The 19,768-nt window shown below is 33.7% G+C and overlaps 1 protein-coding gene across 2 annotated transcripts in view; it reads right to left on the reverse strand.

The window, feature by feature from the left end:
- The window catches only part of LOC110038924, a 31,573-nt gene extending 13,005 nt beyond the window's left edge, over window positions 1-18,568 (reverse strand). Inside the window, exons 1-10 of one of the 2 annotated variants that reach the window (XM_020743849.1) lie at window positions 18,141-18,568; window positions 15,129-15,377; window positions 14,957-15,052; window positions 9,675-9,846; window positions 9,461-9,544; window positions 3,358-3,458; window positions 2,551-2,643; window positions 900-971; window positions 529-648; window positions 401-448 (exon numbers count right to left, since the gene is read on the reverse strand). In XM_020743849.1, coding sequence (XP_020599508.1) covers window positions 401-448; window positions 529-648; window positions 900-971; window positions 2,551-2,643; window positions 3,358-3,458; window positions 9,461-9,544; window positions 9,675-9,846; window positions 14,957-15,052; window positions 15,129-15,377; window positions 18,141-18,503 — 1,398 coding nt within the window. In that variant the 5' untranslated portion in view covers window positions 18,504-18,568. The remainder of the gene's footprint in view (window positions 1-400; window positions 449-528; window positions 649-899; window positions 972-2,550; window positions 2,644-3,357; window positions 3,459-9,460; window positions 9,545-9,674; window positions 9,847-14,956; window positions 15,053-15,128; window positions 15,378-18,140) is intronic. The other variant, XM_020743850.1, reaches the window with a different exon arrangement.
- Window positions 18,569-19,768: the final 1,200 nt, after the last annotated feature.

Consider the following 19,768-nt stretch of genomic DNA (forward strand, 5'->3'; position numbering starts at 1 on the left):
CCCCCCCCCCCCCCCTTTTTTTTTTTTGAGAGGGCTTCTGCTGATTGATGTTTATCTGGAATAAAGTGTGATAAATGCCTAAATAAGATGGGTTTAATATATTTATTCTTTATGTGCAACTTTCATGCATGCCAATTCATTTACATTTCTAAAGATCAATAAAGCCTCGTAGGTTCTTAAAATGACATAAAAACAAAAGATTCAACTCTGTAAACCTATAGCAGTACTTTAGAAATTTAGGGTTTAGGGTTTAGGGTTTAGGGTTAGATCAGAGTGGAGGGCATTCAAAAATAATGATTAACTGTTTGATATGTGATAAACTCATACTTAAGAATCTGTAAACAACATCCAAGGGAATTGTGATTAACAACAAAACTTGACCAAATCAATGGCTGCTTACCTGCACAGCAACTTTTAAGAGATGCTCAACTGATGTTACAAACTCTACCTGAGAGATAAAATATAATGCGAGTTATAAATGACATTTTTGAGCAATGGTAGATCAGGCGTACACATAAAATCTAATACCTTGGGTTCATGATGTAAGGCATGTAGTGAATCAAGCAAGGGATGATCAAATAATGTCAAGCACCTATCATGAGAAAATGCTATAAGAGGAACCTTATGCTCTAGTGAGTACAAAAGCGCCTGTTCAACAGATTTTGTTAGAAACATACAACACAACATCTCAAAGGTAAAATGTAAGGTGTACACCAACATCTTTTAGTGTAGAATCGCGGAAAATTAAAGTCAGCTTGTCAGAAATTAATAAAAAAAAGTGAAATCTCAGAAAAGGGCGACTAATGTACCATGTAGTAAAATGACTCCGCAAAGGAATAGTGCCAATACTGAACATTAGCAACACGACATAAATTGCATGCATATAAATAACTGCTTACCTCTCTACATACACTTTGGTCTAAGTTTCTTCTATGAATCTCTTTACCATGTCTACCATAAACAAGTAAACCCTGTTTTTAAAGCATCAATTAAGAGTAAAATCAATCTCACAAATTTAGAACAATTTTATAACTGTAGCAAGCATAAGGTTTTACCAAAGGCATCATTTAAACAAAAAATATATCATAAAATGGAACGACAAACAAGTTCCTAACCTATATGGTTGCATAATACAAACCAAAGCAAGCTACACCGGTTAAATTATGGCTTTCAATCAGTTTAAAAAGCCAAAGATTGGGTTTGAATATATTTCAATTATCAATTTGATATGGCTTAAAAATTTATTGTGATGTATGTTCACTGAAATATGAGATTTGAACTCAAAACTTCTGATGCTAAAACTCTTTCGTACTATGGCTTAAAACATGTACCCTCCTGACTTCTCTTTTCCTATTTCCATGAAGATGATGCATTTAAAAAACGTCCACATTAAGCTCTCTCTCACAAAATATGTTAGTCGGTTTCCACTTTATTCAATTTTAGTTGTATTCTAGAACAAATACAGAACAAGGATATGAGGAGATATTTATTTATATATTTATCATCATGAGGGAAGAAAGTTTATTCTCCCTTAGTTTTTTTATTTTTGCATTTTAATTTGAAGGGCTAAGACTAGTTCAACATCCTATAAGTTGAGCAACTTGGTATGGTAAATTGCAAAAATGAGTGCAGAGGCAACTTCTCCGCCACAAACTTTCCCACAGAAATAGAAATTGCGTCTTTGCAAGTTTTGATAGACCGAATGCCTACTCACTTTACCAAAAATGTTGATAACCTTCAGATTTCCTACTACTATGTTCCATTGAATATGAGGAACTCTAGCATGTGTTTGGAGGGTTACAACTGAGATAATAATAGAGTAAACAGGCTACTTTAAGGAGAATCAAGATGGAGATCTTCTAATATGATTTATATCACTATGATTTTTATCTCCCGTATTTGATTTCTAGCAACTCGATATAATATTAGTAAGATTTCATATTTATTTGGTTTGAGAAATTTAGGATTTCTTTGGGGTGAGATTGGGTATAGTTAGGCTCAAGGAAGAGAGTGATCTTACGCTCATCTTCTTTGTACACATGTACAATCTCTCTAAATTGGATAAATTCCTCTCTCCACTTCAATGGATATAAGCTATCATTTTGGTTAACCATTTAAATTTTGGTGTCTTATTTTTGAATTTGATATCATTGTTACTATTTGGGCCATTCATTATACTTGTTCTTAGTTGCAATTTCCACATAATAAAGTTTCACGACAGTCATACGAAGAAGTCTCAGACTTCTATAGGTGCATCACAATCAGACCAAGTTTTCAAATGATTTTCAGCTTTAAATATTATTCATTCAGTTTATTGATGTTAAAGAGTGAATTTGACAATGATATTAGTCGCCATTGCAAGTTTAACATGAACTTCAAGAAAATCTATGGATAATCATTATTAAACAAAGTAATTGTCCGGACAATGTGCATTATTAAATAAATATTGTCCAACGAATAAAAATTTATTATTGACATTCATAAAAGTTACTGAAAAATAATACAGAAAAGCAAGAACTTGCAAAACCAAAGTGACTGAACGAAACCAACCTGTAGGAAAATGCCTGGTGACACTTCAGAAACAATGCCATTTTTTCCATCCAGCTCAACCATTTTCAGCACACTAATAGCAGCCGGACGTGTCTACTTACAAAAATCAGATTAAAAAATGATATCATACGTGATTATATATAAGTAAAATGGCTTTGAAAATTCCATACATATGTGTGTAGATTTGTGTGTGTATATATCTTCTCTTAGAAGAAAATTTTGAATTATCATCTAATTAAAATTTGATGTTATATCTTTAAAAACCAATATCAACACCATCTGTATACTTAAAATCATTAAAACCAGTAACATGTACAATATCAAGGGTTTTTAAGAATATTTGGTAAACTTTTGAAGAATAAAAAGTTTCAAAATGAATGGCTACAGTTGCATAAGAAAATGATCGTGATTTTGAAATGTAGACAATTTTAAATGGTTTGAAATCAAATATATGTTTATTGATGGTAGCTTAAATGTATTTGACTACTTTAATTGATGGCATAGATGGGCAAAACTAAGTTTTATTATAAGGATTTCTATGTATCATTCAATCATCCCTGAATTTTTCACATGATAGATGTATAGTTCAATCAACACGAAAATTGATAAAATTCAAATTTACGACCAAGTTTTTAAATATTATATAAATACATAAAAAAAAGGTTAAAAGCACTCTTCTCATGGGAGGAGAAATGTACATCTCATATGTGTGAATAACAACATACTAAAGTTAGAAAAATTAAGTGGATGAAAAGGCCCAACTATATATGCCTCCATCTTTGTAAAGCAATAAATTAAAAAGCTTACCTTTTCAGTAGCTATTACTATTTTAACTCCCCTAGACAGTGCTTCTCTTAAAGCCACTATCGTTGTAGTACTAACTTGACCTTGACTGTTCAGCAAGGTACCTATAAATATTATAGAAAATAATGGTCATTTATTAATTAAAATTTTCTTAAAAATTAAAATGAGTAGAGAGAAGAGTGGGAAAATAAAGGAGGTTCAATGACTGAATTATATTTTCTCATTCTATGTAAAACTAAAGATAAGAAGTTGTACATAAATATGTGAATAAAAAACTTAACTAGAAAAGAAATAAGCCTTAAAAACAATCTCTAATTTTGAAATTCAAAATTAACTACACAATAAAAATGACAAGCTATGTTATAAATGAAAAGCTATTTTATATGAACTACAGAATTGTTGCAGATTGAATGATTTGTTCATAAATAGTTGGGTTGCTCTATTTGAAAAGGAGTTCTTCACAAATCAAAAATTATGTCAACACTCCCCCTCAAGCTAAATTGCATATGTTGATCATTCTAGACTTGTTGATTAGCTCATTAAAACTCATTATGGGCAAAGCTTGAGGAGAATAAGAACAGTTTGAAAGTTTGTTAGAATATAATTTAGTTAGGCTGTTTTTTTCTTGAGATTAAATGTCAATCCATCTTAATGTGTTTAGTCTTATCATGGTGAACAAAATTCTTGCAGTACTTACTATGACCAGATGATCTTCACCGTACTGTTTTAGAGATTTTTCTAGTTGATAATTTAGTTCGAATAAACATTTTAAATGCATTCCTCCACAAATACGATATATCACTTATTATATTCAGCTTCAACGTTGTTTCTTAAGAATACCAGATTTTTTTTTTTTTTACTTCATGTAACCAGGCACGTTAAGTACAAAAGTAGGACACCTGCAGGAAGTAAACACAAATACAGAACCAATTATCAAAATCGGTGAGAGAGGCAAATAAGTTTGCCCACGACACATTGATATATATCTACTTTTTATCAACAAATGTATTGTTAGTAGTGATCCCACTTTTCTTTGTTTATTAATCGGGCAAACTTACATCGAAACATTCATAGTTCTTTAAGTAGATCAAGAACAAACTTCCTTCTAAAAGTAATAATACAAAGCAAAAACATTTTAGATTTTTCAATTTTTTTACCTCAAATTTTCTTGCCAAAAATCTTTTAAATATTGTTAGCACTTCCTTCAACTCACATGTCAATATAATATTGTCTACATACATGATCAAAATTACCTCTTTTTTTTCTTTGGGTGAGCTCTCATTTGGCACTGACTATAACCTCGGTCCCACACTTTTCAACATGACTTAATAATCCATCAAGCCAAGCATGAGGCACCCTTAAGGTCATATAAAGTTTTTTAAGTTCAAATGCATTATGTAATACCCAAACTTAGATAAAGTATAAACGCAAAACCAAAAATTTTAACTTTTTTATAAATCATCAAAAATTATTTCATTACATGCTACGCTTCAAAATGATCATTTTGATATACACAACTAATTTTAATTTTCATAAAATTTTCTTAAATTTTTCATTAAAATTTAATGCTCATCCACTATTAACAATACATGGTGGATGATACGATGAACGCTTAACATTCATTGTATTAAAAAAGATACATGTGTGTGTGTTTGTGTCGCCTACTGCGACTCTTTGGCTAGCAAAGTTTGTAAGATCCCTGGGGTCACGAGTTAGATCCCACCTGTGTGCGTGATGAAATTATTAAGCACATGAGGTTGGTCGGGAGGCTCGTCTAATAGTCTTTGGCCAATATATATATATATATATATATATATATATATATCGACACACACATAATGGAAAAGAAATGTAGAAACTATATGAAAAGAGTTACGTTCTATTTATGGAAATTAGAATATAAAAAAAGGATGTAATTAAAAACATGTCGTCGTTCCGCTCTGCTAGAGTTTCGCCTCATGGCAAGCGCCTTCCTCTTCGGCTTTGGAAAATACTCGCGACGTCTTCGTCGTCATCTTGTACTCGCGTCGTCGTGCCTCGTCTGGCGGCAGAGCTACCCGGTGGGTTCATTTGCGTTGCGCCTACAGGCTCTGCCTCTGCTTGACAGTTGCGCCGGCACCTGCGTTGTCTGTGACAGAGCTGCTCCTGTTTGTGGGATTTGCGTTTTCTGTTGGCACTGGCCACAGTAATTTAGGGCTTTCCTACGCCGCCGTCCTCACCGGCGATAACTCTGCCCAACCCTCAGTGGTTCACAAATGCAACTCTCATTTTCACTTCGCAGATAGTCCGATATTCCCGCAAATGTACCATGATTCTGTTGCAGGACATGGAGATTGCAATCTCATCAAGAAAGCTGAAAAAAAATGGGCAAACCAGCAATATTCTTCTCTGACGCTAAAATTTCAACTCGTGCAAGAAAATACCAATTTACTCTAGTTGGAAAGTTCCAATAAGGTTGCCCTAAGATAGAGATTATCAGCAAGAATTTTGAAGATTTCAAATTAGTTGGGGCTTGACAGGTGGGTCATTTCGATAGAAAACATGTTATGATACAGCTGAGTATAGAAGAAGATTACACAAGTATTTTCTCAAAAAAATTCATCACAATCGAGGGCAAACATATGAAATTGCTCAAATGGACCCCTGATTTTGATCTCAGTCAAGAACCCCCAATTGCGCCTATCTGATTCTCATTACCTAAACTCAAGCTTCAATTCTTTAACCTACCTACCTTATATAAAATTGGGACTATCCTCGAAAAACCTTTGTAAGTAGCCACACCTACAGTTTATTTCTCTAGGCCCTCTATTGCAAGGGTTTTGATACCAGATGTGGAAGAGGTTTGATTTGGCTCTGCTCACAATAGTTATTGGAAAAAAATCATTATGAAACAAAAATCTTATTACTTCAAGCACTGCAACCGTAGAAGAAATGTTTCATATTGCACCCACTGTTGAGATCAAATAGTCAAAAGCAGGAACATGTTGTTAGTGCACCCCAAGTGCTTGAACGCGCTCCCAACAAACCTGATGACAGCCAACCTGAGGAGGGAATCACCACAAGCCAGGAGTTGGAGTCTGCCCCTGAGAACCCTTCTCCTGACCATACTGCAACGAATAATGTTCAGACCGTAAATCAGGATGACCCCGCAGCTCCTATTCAGGAAGCATCAGATGCAGAGGAGACAATTCACACTTCACATACATTGGAACCTATCGCTATGACAACGACTGTCTTTACTTCTACGTAGTTCTTATATATAATCAGACTGAGGATCACATGAGCCAGTCTTCTAATGTATGAAGAATGACAGGTTTACACTTCTTGGCGGAAGAAGAAGACTGAGGGCACACTCCAATTTGAAAACTTAATAGATGATACTTTGGTTACTCCTGACAATGACATGACACTTCAAAGTTTGTTATCTGACTCCGCTCATAAAACTAGAGGAAGAGACAGGACTAAACTGGCTCGTCCCTAGCTACTTGTTTTCAGCATGTTTTAATTTTTTGAGTTTATCTCTATCTTTTTGTTGGGGTATTATTATACTTGGTATCGTATGGGTACGGTGCCTCTATTGGGTCCTCTCATACAACATTTATGTATCACATACATATATATGAAAGGGTGGTATTTGGCTTAAGCATAAGGCTCCAGGCAAATGGCGAAACGGAAAGGAATCAAGGAGGGAAATCAGGGAAATAAGTATAGGAAAAAAATAATAAAAGAATGGATTTTATTGCCCATTTTACACAAAGAATAGCTTTTAATATTGGTGACAGACCCATTGACTTAAGCATAAGGCTCCATGTTAAAGGGCCCATCAGCCTCACAAAGCGTAAAACATTAATTGATGAAGTTCTTCACCTGAAGCTTCACACCCTCCAATTTCAAATATGTCTACCTATGGAGCCTCACAACATAAAAATCTAGCCTGAAAACATGAGCAATACATTAAGGGATAGGAGGTTACGTCTGATTATGAGTGTAGTTTGTTAATACCTGATCTAACTTGTCCTCCTCATGAAGACTCGCCACAAGGGCTAAGAACCAAAAACAACCCACTAGATAACCAATCCGTACAAAGCAATCTGCAAGCTCGGCCAAAGCAAACTCTCAGCTAGGCCTAGGCCAACGGCCAGCCTGATTAAAGTTGACTCACAGTTGGCGCTTGAAATACCATTACTTTTTGTACACAGCTATAGAAAAGGTCTAACACATTGCTGAAAGGTCGCATGACATTCCGAATTTGAGTCATTCAGGCATTAATCTTAGGAGTGTACTTTTAAAAGTTAGATGAAGATGGCTCTCTCTATTCAAGTCTTGGGTCTCAAGTGCTCCATCCTAGATGATATACCCGCAGAGATATAAGGATCGCATTAAGTTCTCTTATACTATCTTAAAAAATAGAATGATAATAGAGTATTGAACGGGAGATTTTATGCTAAATTTTATTTTCTCGTTTTGTATAAAAAAAATATAAAAATGTAAATAAATAAGTAAAAAAACAACTATCAAATAAACAAAAAAATATGCATATCAATACTTAATTATAAATTTATAATTAACTGCACAACATAAATTAAAAGTTGGTATACACGAATTTTTGCAAATAGAAAGCATTTATGTGCAGATTGACAGTGCTGCAGACAAATGTTATTCATAGATTATTTTATTGTTAAAAATTGAGAGGTATATATATATATGAAATCAAATGGATTAGAATCAAATATATACTCATCGTGATATCACTCATAATGGATGGTTATAATTGACAAAATAAACAGAGAAAACTCAATATTAAAAAAAGCGTATTTCTGCCATTAAATGTCATTTTTGGGTCAGTTGCAACTTTTTTGTAAAAATAGAAGTAAATTTGAGAGTAAAACAATTTATTTTTGGTTATTGTGAATTTTATAAAAAATTTCTTTTAGGAAAAAAGTCGAACAACTTTCTTATAGTTGTCACGGTTTAGTAGAACTGGTTAATAATTTCAATATATAGATAGATTCAAATGGATTAGAACCAAATTTATATTCATTGTGACATCACTCATATTGGAAATTTTTAACTGACAAAATAAATGGGTAAAACTAGGTGTTAAAAAAAGCTTACATATGTCATTAGGGTAGTTGCAACCTTTTCTAAAAGCAGTTGTAAGACTTTTGTGAATAAAATAATTTTTTTTTAAGGCAACTACAATTATTATAAATATTTTTTCTTTCCAAAAAATCAAACGATGGCATTCTTATAGTTGTCATGTTTGAGCAAATCTGGTCATGTTTGAGCAAATCTGGTTGTAAAAACAGATCCTGCCACAAAAATTTCTAAAATCCAGCAAAAAAACAGTAGTCAAATGGAGGTGCAATGGTGATCTAAAAAGAAAAACAACGAGAGAACTACCCCAAATCAACCCAAAATCATACTTAAATTTTTCACATACTTGATGAATGTATAAATCATCGTGAAAATAGATATAGCTCAATCGGCATATAAATCTTATGTTATAGATTACAATCAATGATGTAACCAAAAATTTAAAGATTATAAAACATTAGTCATATTACAAAAAAGAAGACAAAAAGCATTATTGTCTTAAGAAGAGAAATGATAATCTCATATATGCCTATACAATAATAATTAAAGAAAAATATTAAGCAAACGACAAGTCCAAAAAAAATATGTGCTTTGATCTTTGAAAAGCAATGAATTAAAAAGTAGCTCATCCTTCCAATAGCAATAGCCATTTAAACTCCCCAGGATAGTGCTTCTCTTAAAGCCACTGTTGTCTGAATATTAATTTGGCTTTGAATTTTTGGTAGGGTGACTATAAATATTATTAAAAAATGATGAATGAAAAATAAATACCCAAACATTTAAATGAGTGATCAAGCTCACACTTGCATATGATGCCACCCAAATCATTATAAAGTTAACAAATCATATAGAATAAAACTTAGGTAGTTTTGTTGTGTTCTTGAAATTTAGATGGTATTATTATAAGTAGAAAGATGTAGGTATTACTTTCATAAATATAAAAGATTTAAACAATAAACACAAAATTGCCAAAAATTATGACAAAGAAGAAACAAATTCCTATACTCACCACCCATATTGCAAAAGATATGGCTGAATTTTGGCCGATAAAATCGAACATTACGAGCTTCCCTTTGAGCATTAGACATTTTTCCTGTAAAATTTCCCATACTGCCAGGCTGCTTATAAAATCTTACACCACAAGGTGGACTCTACAATGAAAGTTCAGATATAATACACTAGACAAGATTCCAATAAAGTACTTTTTAAAAATAAAAACGCACCATTGCCAATCTGTGACTGGATACCACAAGGCAGAAAATCATATGTAACAGTTGCTGGACCTCTTCCTTTCCAGCCAAGACTCTCAAGGACTAGCTCCTCTAGTTTTTCCTTTTCTGCTACAGTCTCATCACTCCCACCATCATAGCCCAAAACATGCAGTAACCCTTGCATCTGACTTTAATATACAGTAATTAGTATATCCAGCGCAAGATAGAATTAAAGTATGTCTAGTAATTGATTGATATAAAGAGAGTGTGTAAACTAGCCAAGTTTAAGCAAGCTCAAGTATTGTTTGACTTGATTCGTTAAAGCAAACAAGCCGAAAATTCTTAGTTGTATTCGGCCCATTGACTTCACAAACTGATTATGAACTATTCATAAAGTCTGCATGAAAGTAATATACTTGCCCGTAGATGAGTGCATGTTTATATCTCAACATATATATATATATATATATATATGGGGCAATTACAAACAAAGCACCTGAAACATTGATATTTACAAATAGAGCGCCCTCTTTCATCCATTTTACAAAGTTTTACATACATATCAAAATTCATGACACAACACCAACACATATTTTTTATTTTTATCAAATTCTCAATGGTTTGATGGTTGCACGCGAAAATGCATCAGTTTGGTAGTTCAAAAAATCACCTTTGTGCTTGATTTGTAAATATAAATGTTGTGAGTGTTTTGTATGTATGAATGTATGTATATATATACATAAACATACATACATACACACATATATGTATATGCATGCATATTGTTGACCTCATTTTGGTGAGGTCTTCGTTTCTTTCTCCTATAACCTAGAATCTAATCTTAAAACTTTCCTATTGCCTATCCTAGAGGACTAGTAATGGAACCCGCCTTACGTAGAACTTCAAATCACTTCTTAACCCATTTTTTATGAAGAACTCACATAAATGGTCTCAAGCACTCATTTTTTAGTTACAAGGGCTAAGAACCAACATGTAGAGGACCAAAAAATGAGTTCTCATAGGATTTAAAAACCTTATGGATACCCTTTTAACCTTGAATGGCCTGCTCACACACATCCACTACATCGTGCACGATGTAAACTTGAATTGGTCTGATCGCCGACAAACTCGTCTGGAATACTCCGGATGACGAAACAAACCGCACGAGCTTGTCCAGACGTTAATTTTATCCTGAAAAGACACTCATATTACTATGGTTCTGTGCACGAACAAACAACATAAAAATCGATACATGTAAAGAATTAATTAAAGGAGGCGTGTTCAGGCTCAACCCGGGTTCAATTTGGGCTGAACACGGGTCAATCATACCAGGCCAAGCCGATAACACGATTCGTAATATGAAATTTCAAATTTCAAAATAAGCTGTCCAATATCATTTTAATGGAGTTTATGATCTTCTAATTAAGCCCGAGACATGAATGAAAATCACTTAATCGCCCGTCTAATCTCTCGTAACGCCTCCTTTGAATATTCTGATATACAATTCAGCCCCCTCTCATTCCCCGCTCGACTCTCTCTTCTCCCACACTCGCCTCCTCACCTCTGCACCGAAACTCTCTCACCCGACTCCCTCTCCACCAAAACTCTCCCACTTGCCTCTCCCTGGCATTCGGGCTTGTCTCCTTGCTCCATCAAAACCCTTGCCTCTCCCGTTCGGTCTCCCTCTTCCTCACAACCTCCCGTTCGGTCTCCCTCTTCCTCTCTGGATCGAAGCCAAACAATCTCACAACCAAACCCTCACCTTCCCTCTTCCTCTCTGGATCGAAGCCAAACAATCTCCCGCCTCCCTCCTCACTCACGCCGAACAGCCCCTAGCCAAACCCATTGAGGAAGGAAAGCTTGTTTGCTAGTTGTACGTGGGAAGGAAACAACGACACCGTTGTACAAATCATACACATCGATCTTCCTGCTGCTCCTCCTTTTGCTCTACTCCTACCTGAAACCCTTGACTAAGGTAAGCATGATCGTTGGACATAATATATTAAATTTCGTTGAGGCTTTGGGAGTAGGATTTGTAGCAGGTTGACCTGTTTGAGACTCCAATTATTTAATCCTTTTGACTTTGATTATTATTTGAGAATTTTGAGCTGATATTTGATGAGCTTGATCATAGTGGTGATTTCAAAATAAGATTTATGTTATTCCCTTCCAATCCCATTTGACGTCACAAGACTAATTTTAAAATTTGGTATATTTGAATTATACGCCAAAGCAAAATCTTGTGCATCTAGTGAGCGTACTTTTGAATGATAGTAAGATTTTGTCTGTAATATGTTCACTGTTACTCGATTTTAACTGTTGATTATTATTTATAGATCACTTTAGAAGAATTCACCGCCTTCTATAATGTTGTTGCTCTAAAATCTATCTATTCAGCCCCTGCTAATAATATAAATGTTACAAGGATTGCTTACTAACACTTCAATTTAATGCAGCCTTCTTGCTTTGAGAACTATCCACGATTTTAACATTCATGTCAATGTGAAAAGTTGAAAGCTTGTGTTCATAGCCCTACATTTGGATACATTGTAGCTTTTGATCTTATGCTGAAACAAAACACTGTTATCATTGAAACAACCATATAATTTAAATTTTTATATAGAATCATTTTTTTGGATTTCCTATATGTTTTATTTGTCTTTTATAGTTTTCTTACCTCTGGTTATTTAATCCTACCTCATTCATTTGCATCATGATCTTTGTTTCGCTTGAATTTCCCTTCCAGATTCCTCTTTTGAAGCAATTTATGCACTTTTTGGGATTTTTTTGTTGGTTGATGTTGGGCACTATAAATCACTGCTTTAGGGTGTTTTTATTGGCTGATTTTGAGCGTTATAAATCACTATTTTGGGGTGCTTTTGTGACTGATTTTGAGCACTATAAATCACTATTTTGGGGTTTTTTTGTTGGTTGATTTTGAGCACTACAAATCACTATTTTAAGGTGCTTTTGTTGATTGATTTTGAGCATTATAAATCACAGGTGTTTTTGTTGGCTGATTTTGAGCACTATAAATCACTGTTTTGAGGTGTTTTTGTTGGCTGATATTGAGCAATTTATGCACCATTTTGGGGTGCTTTTGTTGGCTGATTTGGAGCAATATAATCATTGTTTTGAGCACTATAAATCATTGTTTTGGGGTGCTTTTGTTAGCTGAGTTGGAGCAATTTATGCACTGCTTTGGGGCTATTTAAGTGTTCTTTGGGAGCACTTAAAAGTGTTGTTTGGAGCTTATAAAAGTATTGATGTGGAGCTGACTTATTGGTTGGTTTTGAAAAGTTTGAATGCAAGTTTTCATTGTCTGGATAAAGTCTAAACACTTTTTAGGCCAACCCACCGTCATACTACCCCCTCCGCTTCGCTAATTTTGGGAGTTGGGTCGGTTTCTCCTTTACACTGTTATTTTACTGCATATACTTTGTTTATGCCTGCAATGTCACTGCTTTGATATACTTGCAAGACCTTTAAGGTAGAGAACAATAGACCGGTTGTTTAGGAGGTAAACTGCGACAAGCCACCGACCAAATAAATTTGCATGCTCACACATAAAACCCTAAACCCTGAGTCACTACGTTCCGGAGCTCGGAGCAAGCTTGGTGAGCAGCACGACGAGGATGCAAATGAACGACAATCAAGACAAAACATTAAACAGATCTACTTCAGTTAAATCATTTTTTAGCCTTAAATAACAACGGTCTATAAGCTTCGAGGTAGTTTGTTTAGCACGACATAAATCTTCACTTTTCTTTAAACTCTTGCACGACCGTGTTGAGCAGCATAAGTTCTAACTCTCCTTAGATTTTGAGGTTTTCGTTCGATACAACGCAAACTCTTCAATCTCCGCGGGTTATTTGCATAATCGGGTATTATGCAAGTGTAAGTGTAAGTTTCAAATAATAAAATTAAAATTGACAGAATTGAAAACTTGAATAATATTGTCTCCAAAAAGCAGCCACACAATAGGATAGTTTGGGAAATCACTGAGGGTTCTCCTCATGATCCATGACATCCTCTACCTTTTCCTTCCTTTAGACTCTTGAAATTACTACTCCCATTTAATCATTTTTCACTTGATTTTTTGAATCTTACTGTGAAAACCTAAACATTGAATTCTTGAAAACTAGTATCTTTGATCATTATCGAGAGTTCTCTCAAGTGACCTCGGTCGTTTGGGATGTAATTAACTATAGAAGTTGCCCTTATAGAGAACTTGGAACCCAGGTAAAAATAAATCCTATCTAATATTTGTATTAGGTAGGAGAATTTTTCGGTCACACACAAAAATTAATATATCAAGCGAATGTCATAAATCTTTTAGTTTGTATGATTGAGTTCATCATCAAGAGATACACTTATCTTTCGGGAAGAAGTGTTATTCGCAATATTGGACATGATTATGTAAATTATTAGACAAATGAGATTCATTCGGTCTCATTTTTTAAAATCAAAACACAATATTTTCAAAATTAAAAAAATTTATATACCTTTTATATTAAATTAAATCTTTTTTTGAAAATAAAAAAAAATTGACTGACACACGCATGCACGCGCACACACACGCATAGACACGCATGCAAACGTGCACGTGCGTGCACGCACGCACACATGAGTGTGTGCGCGCGATTGTGTGTGAACACATATACATAATAATAATAAAATATAGATGCACATATGCATAAATATACATTTTAATGAATGAATAAGGCCTTCATGTTTCGATCCTTAAATACATAAGCTTATAAAAACTAGTCAAAATAGAACTAATTGCCAGACATGATCTGTTCGAACACAAACAATGAGACTTTTGACCGTCTAAGTATAAATTGAGTATGTTAAGTTTGAGAATCAAACAAATTAAACTTAAACTATATGACTAAAAGGGCAGTTTTCAGTTCAAAGCCCGTTTATAATGTCACAAAATGGAGAACATAAGGAAATAGAATTTATAGAAGAACAAGGTAGTGTAGAAAAATAATTGCACATTTAACTAGTTTGTGGCAGATATACAAACTTTAGCTTTCCAAAAATCCTTTATAGGTAACAGCTACAATACTATCGAATGTGAAGCATGAATTGGGTTTTACCAAATATCTAATTTAAAGAACAATAGCATCAAAAGAATATATATTTTAAATCGAGATACAGAATAAACAAATTTATAAAGATTACAGTTAAGTTTAACGAATGAAATCATTTTGAACTTCTTATTCCCTTAATACTTTTTTAGAAAATAGCTAATATAATGTAAATAATGGACTAGCGAGGAAACAAACCACAAGATATCGGATTTCATCTAGTAACGTGTGGCCTTTCTCCTCTGCTTGTCTCAAGGCAGCCTCAGCAGAGATGACTATATCTCCTAACATCAGCTGAACATTTCAAACTGAGCAGATCAGAAACAAATTACAGAAATAAATTAATGAATTAGAAGACTAGACTTCTTACAATGGGAATCTCGAATTCTTGGACATTCTGTGTTCTGACAAAAACATCTGTAGGAAAATCAACTCCTTTACACTCTTTATTAAGTTTTGTAGTCAATTCATCATTGCAGAGTAATATTGACAGCACAATTTGCTCATATTTGCTTATATCCCCAATAGAGCCTTGGGCCCTGCAGTCGAGTTCTTTAAGACCGTCAAAAGCCATTTTCATTGCCATAGGGACATCCAGCTTGAGCATTTCCGTAATGTTCTGCAAGCATAGTTGACAATAAAATAAGTGAATACTTGAGAAAGACGTGCAAAAAAGAAGGATGCATGGAATCTATATGAAATAGAACAAACGTACAGAACTCCAAGTAAGAATCTTGCTTAAAGTATGGACACATTCGTTAATGGCAAATGGCGGACTGCAGTACAAGAGCCCATCGGAGCAATGGCATATTATTAAAATAATAAAGTTTATGTCGAACTAAAAAAAAATTATGGAAATTTATATTTGAAGCACACATTTTTTATGTATTTATATATCTCATACTCAATAGTGATATTTTTTATGTGATATTAAAGATTTGAGTACTATGTGTGTAAATATGAAAGTTTAGTTGTGAGATATGTGGAAACATAAGAATTTTGTGCTGTGTATGTAAACATATCCCAAAGAAGTTTCGAGTAACTAGCACATAAAATTGTTCAACATTCATGAAAATCAAATGTCATAATGCATTTGAAATCTAAAGTCAAATCAACTAGTTTCACCTATAATACCATTAAAATAAGTAAATTAAATGTAAAATAACCTACCAAAGGTTACCTGAAACTTTCTCAGTGTATCAACCAGCATGCAAGCACATCATACCAAAAAACGACAGTTGTAAAAATATAATAAAACAAAACTAGTTTGAAATTTCAATGTTCTATTATTCTTCCTTCTCTATTTTACAGCAAACCTAGTTCATGAGTTCAAATCAAGTTAGAATCAAATTCCAATGAGTTATGATTAAGCATGTCAATGATTTTTAGTTTTAACATAAAAAATATAAATGCATTTTGATTTATCACTTATAATCTTAAATAAAATAAATTTTACCAACTTCAAAGCCCACAAATTTCTTGAGCATTTCTCTAAAATCCAACAGATGTACCATACATAGGTACCTAATTTTTCTTTACAGCTGATATGATCATCATTAACTTCAACTTAGAATCAGATTCCAATGAACTATGATTAAGGTTGTCAGTGGTCTTTAGTTTTAACATAAAAAATATAAATGTATTTTGATTTATGACTTATAATCTCAAATATAATACAATTTATCAAATTCATAGCCCAAAAAAGCATTAGCATTTCTTTAAAATCCAACATATGTGCCATACATCTATTCCTACTTTTTTACCTGGATTGGAAGTATTTTTTAATCACATATAGATGTAACATCCACTTAACTACTTTTAATAAGAAAAAAAATTCCAAGAAACTAAATCAACTAGGTATAAACTCGAAGAGTAATCAAATTAGCAACCACTGTATTGAAATTACTTTTAGACACTAACTCTTACAGCATGGGATTTGTCCAAATTTTCATATTTTATTTTGTCACCCTTAGCCAAGATATGTGAAGAATCAAAATACCTCACCTATTTACTAGTTTCAGCGAAGTCACACATTAGGGTTTTACCATTGAATGGATGCTTTAATAACACAACATCCATGGAGCCACTATCTTCTACAACCTGTATGTCCACAGAATCACCTATTTCTACACGTGATATGTCCAAAAAATCATCTATTTTTATATGTGATATATTCGCATCATCACTGTAGCAGCGAAAAATAGTGAACTAACTGATCTTACAATATCCTCTTTTGCTTGTAAATTTCTGTCAAAATCTCCTTAAGAATGATAGATATGCATAAGAAAAGTTGGATTTTAAATGAGTATGGATATATCTTTCAAAAAAAAAAAAGTAAAATCTTAAACAATTAATACAACAATCAGATGAATTAAATTTTTTTTACTATGCTCCATCCAAATTGGACATAATATCTGATTTTAGACTAAGTTGACTCTTGTAAATCTTTGTAACTTTTTGCAATTCATGAGATTTGTTAAGAAAATACTTCATTGTACCATCAATTCGTCACTATGTTTCTAGATATATATCCAATTGAGTTGTACATCTTCTTGTCATTCTTCTCTATATGGTAAATTTTTTTTATGTTTGATTTATCTTGCGAAAATAATTGGTTAGAATATAACATTACTATAATAAAACATGAGTTCAAGTATTGAATCAAGTTCAAACCTTATTCAATATATATAAAATCATTTCAAAGCATACTGTTTGGACATATTTAAAGAACCATAAAAAATGATAAAGTTTGAACATTTGTTTAACCATGCTCGAACATTTGTTTGACTATGCTCGAACAAAATTTAGTTATAATTTGAAGCGGGTTTGAACAAAAACAAACATACTGTTCAAAAAAGATTAAAATGCATATATGCATTTGAATGTGTATGAATAGTGTTTGATTGTAGTTTGAAGAAATTGTGAACATGGTTCTAACACATGTTCTTAAAAAGTTTGGAACACAGTCTTTGACATTATCCAATTTCCATGAATGTTGCATCAAAATGATCTAATCTATGAAACACGGTATAAAAAATTAAAAATAATATCCATATATGTCGAAGACATCTATGAACAAAAAAAATAATGAACTTAGCCAACAAGAACATTTTATCTCCTTGGGTGATGAAATCTTAAATGACCGAAAATGTTCATCTGATGGTGGGAACATAACAAAATTCTGTGTTTTAATCCGAGACAAACTTTCGAATATATTTCCCCGTGAAATGAGATAGATAGTGGACATATTTTTCGGATTTTCTCTGTTATAGGCCATATAGCGTGGAATTTCCCAACTATTTCACACAAAAAATGTCACAAAAGTTTAAAATCTTTAGTGGCCAATTGAGTAAATTGGAAAACAAATTACTTATGAGCTTACCACAACTTCATGATCATCGGACAGTCCTTCTTCTATAGAAATCTTGGCACGGAGCTCTAGCTTATTTTCCTCCGACACCTGCTTCCTCGCTGCCGGCCTTCGTTTCACCTTTCGAAAGCCCCTAAATGGTGCAAAGAAAGTTCTGAGAGACGCGGGATCGAATAAATAAGGAAATGAGATGTGAAATCCTCGAATCTGAGAGCAAGATAAGAAAATGCGGAAGTGGCCGGTGGATGAAAGAATAGGCGACGCTGTCAAAACCTCCAACGGCCGCCACCACAGAGCCGTAGTGATCGACGGCGAGGGATGAAACGGCAATGACCTGTACACAAGGGGGAGGATGCGAGCAACAATACGCGCCATGTCGTGGAAGGAAAAGTGCCAGAATGCTGCATCGCTGCTTAACCCCCTTACCACCTTTTTAATTATTTTTTTATTTGATCCAGAGTTGTTGGCCAAATGTAGAGCAAGGAAAAGTGATTTGCATTGTTGATTAAGGAAATTATCCCTTATTAAGGTGGAGTATAGTCTTTGTAAGTTCATACTAGAATTTACACAAATCCAGAAAAACACACAAAGAGATTTAACGAGGTTCGGCAAAGATGTCTACGTTCTCTGGAGCAGAGCGGCGATTTTCCTTCAATCTTAAAAAAGAGTACAAGGTTATTTCTAGGGTTATAAACAAGATATATATATAACCCTAGAGTATAATGTGTAATTACAAAATTACCCTTATACCGTATCGCGGGGGCCCGCACCCACAACCCATATAACGAAAAGCTCCTCCCAATGGACAGATGCTTCCACTCCGCTCCAGAATTTGTCATTTATATAGTATATGAGTCATACCTAACAAATCTTCACCTTGATGAATATCCAACCTCTTAAGAGAAAGAAAATAACTTGGAGTTTCTCGCATGCACCGAAGTGGGTTGGGCTATCATGTTGTCTGACAACTCCAAACATTCAACAAGTCCAAACAATGCAAGAACTTGTTGATAGTAACTGACTTGTTAGAACTAAGTCCAAACAATGCAAGACAGTAACTGACTTGGCCAAACAATGCAAGACAGTAAACCCTAAACCCTAAACCCAATGCAAGACAGTAACTGACTTGGCCAACATATCAGCTGCATTTTCATCAGTATGAACCTTCTACAACAGTATCGCACCAAAAGTAATCACTTCTCTGATTTTATGATACCTGACATCAATATGCTTGGTTCTTGATAGCGACTTTATATATGCTTAAAAATACAAGTATTTAATACTGTTGCTAGAAGATTTATCTCCTCAGCAACGTCACCAAAAACTTAACAACGGTTATAGATTCGATAAAGATGTATATGTAAAATATTCAATAATGGTAAAGTCAAACTTATCAACGCAGGTATATGTATCACTCAAGTAATATAGGGCTCTAATGGAGTCCTAGATATCGATCTCATAGGGAGTACTATTAGAACTATGAATTAAGATTTTAGAAATCAATCACAACAATGTAATTCAAATTGTTTATCTGTCACTAATAGGCAATTGAAATAAATATGTAATTTTAATAACTTTTAAATAATCACTATTTGAGTATAGATGAAGTTATGGTTGGCCCCACAATCAAATAACACCAC

The sequence above is a fragment of the Phalaenopsis equestris genome, unplaced genomic scaffold (assembly GCF_001263595.1).
Source record: "Phalaenopsis equestris unplaced genomic scaffold, ASM126359v1 Scaffold234359, whole genome shotgun sequence".
Classification (NCBI taxonomy): domain Eukaryota; kingdom Viridiplantae; phylum Streptophyta; class Magnoliopsida; order Asparagales; family Orchidaceae; genus Phalaenopsis; species Phalaenopsis equestris.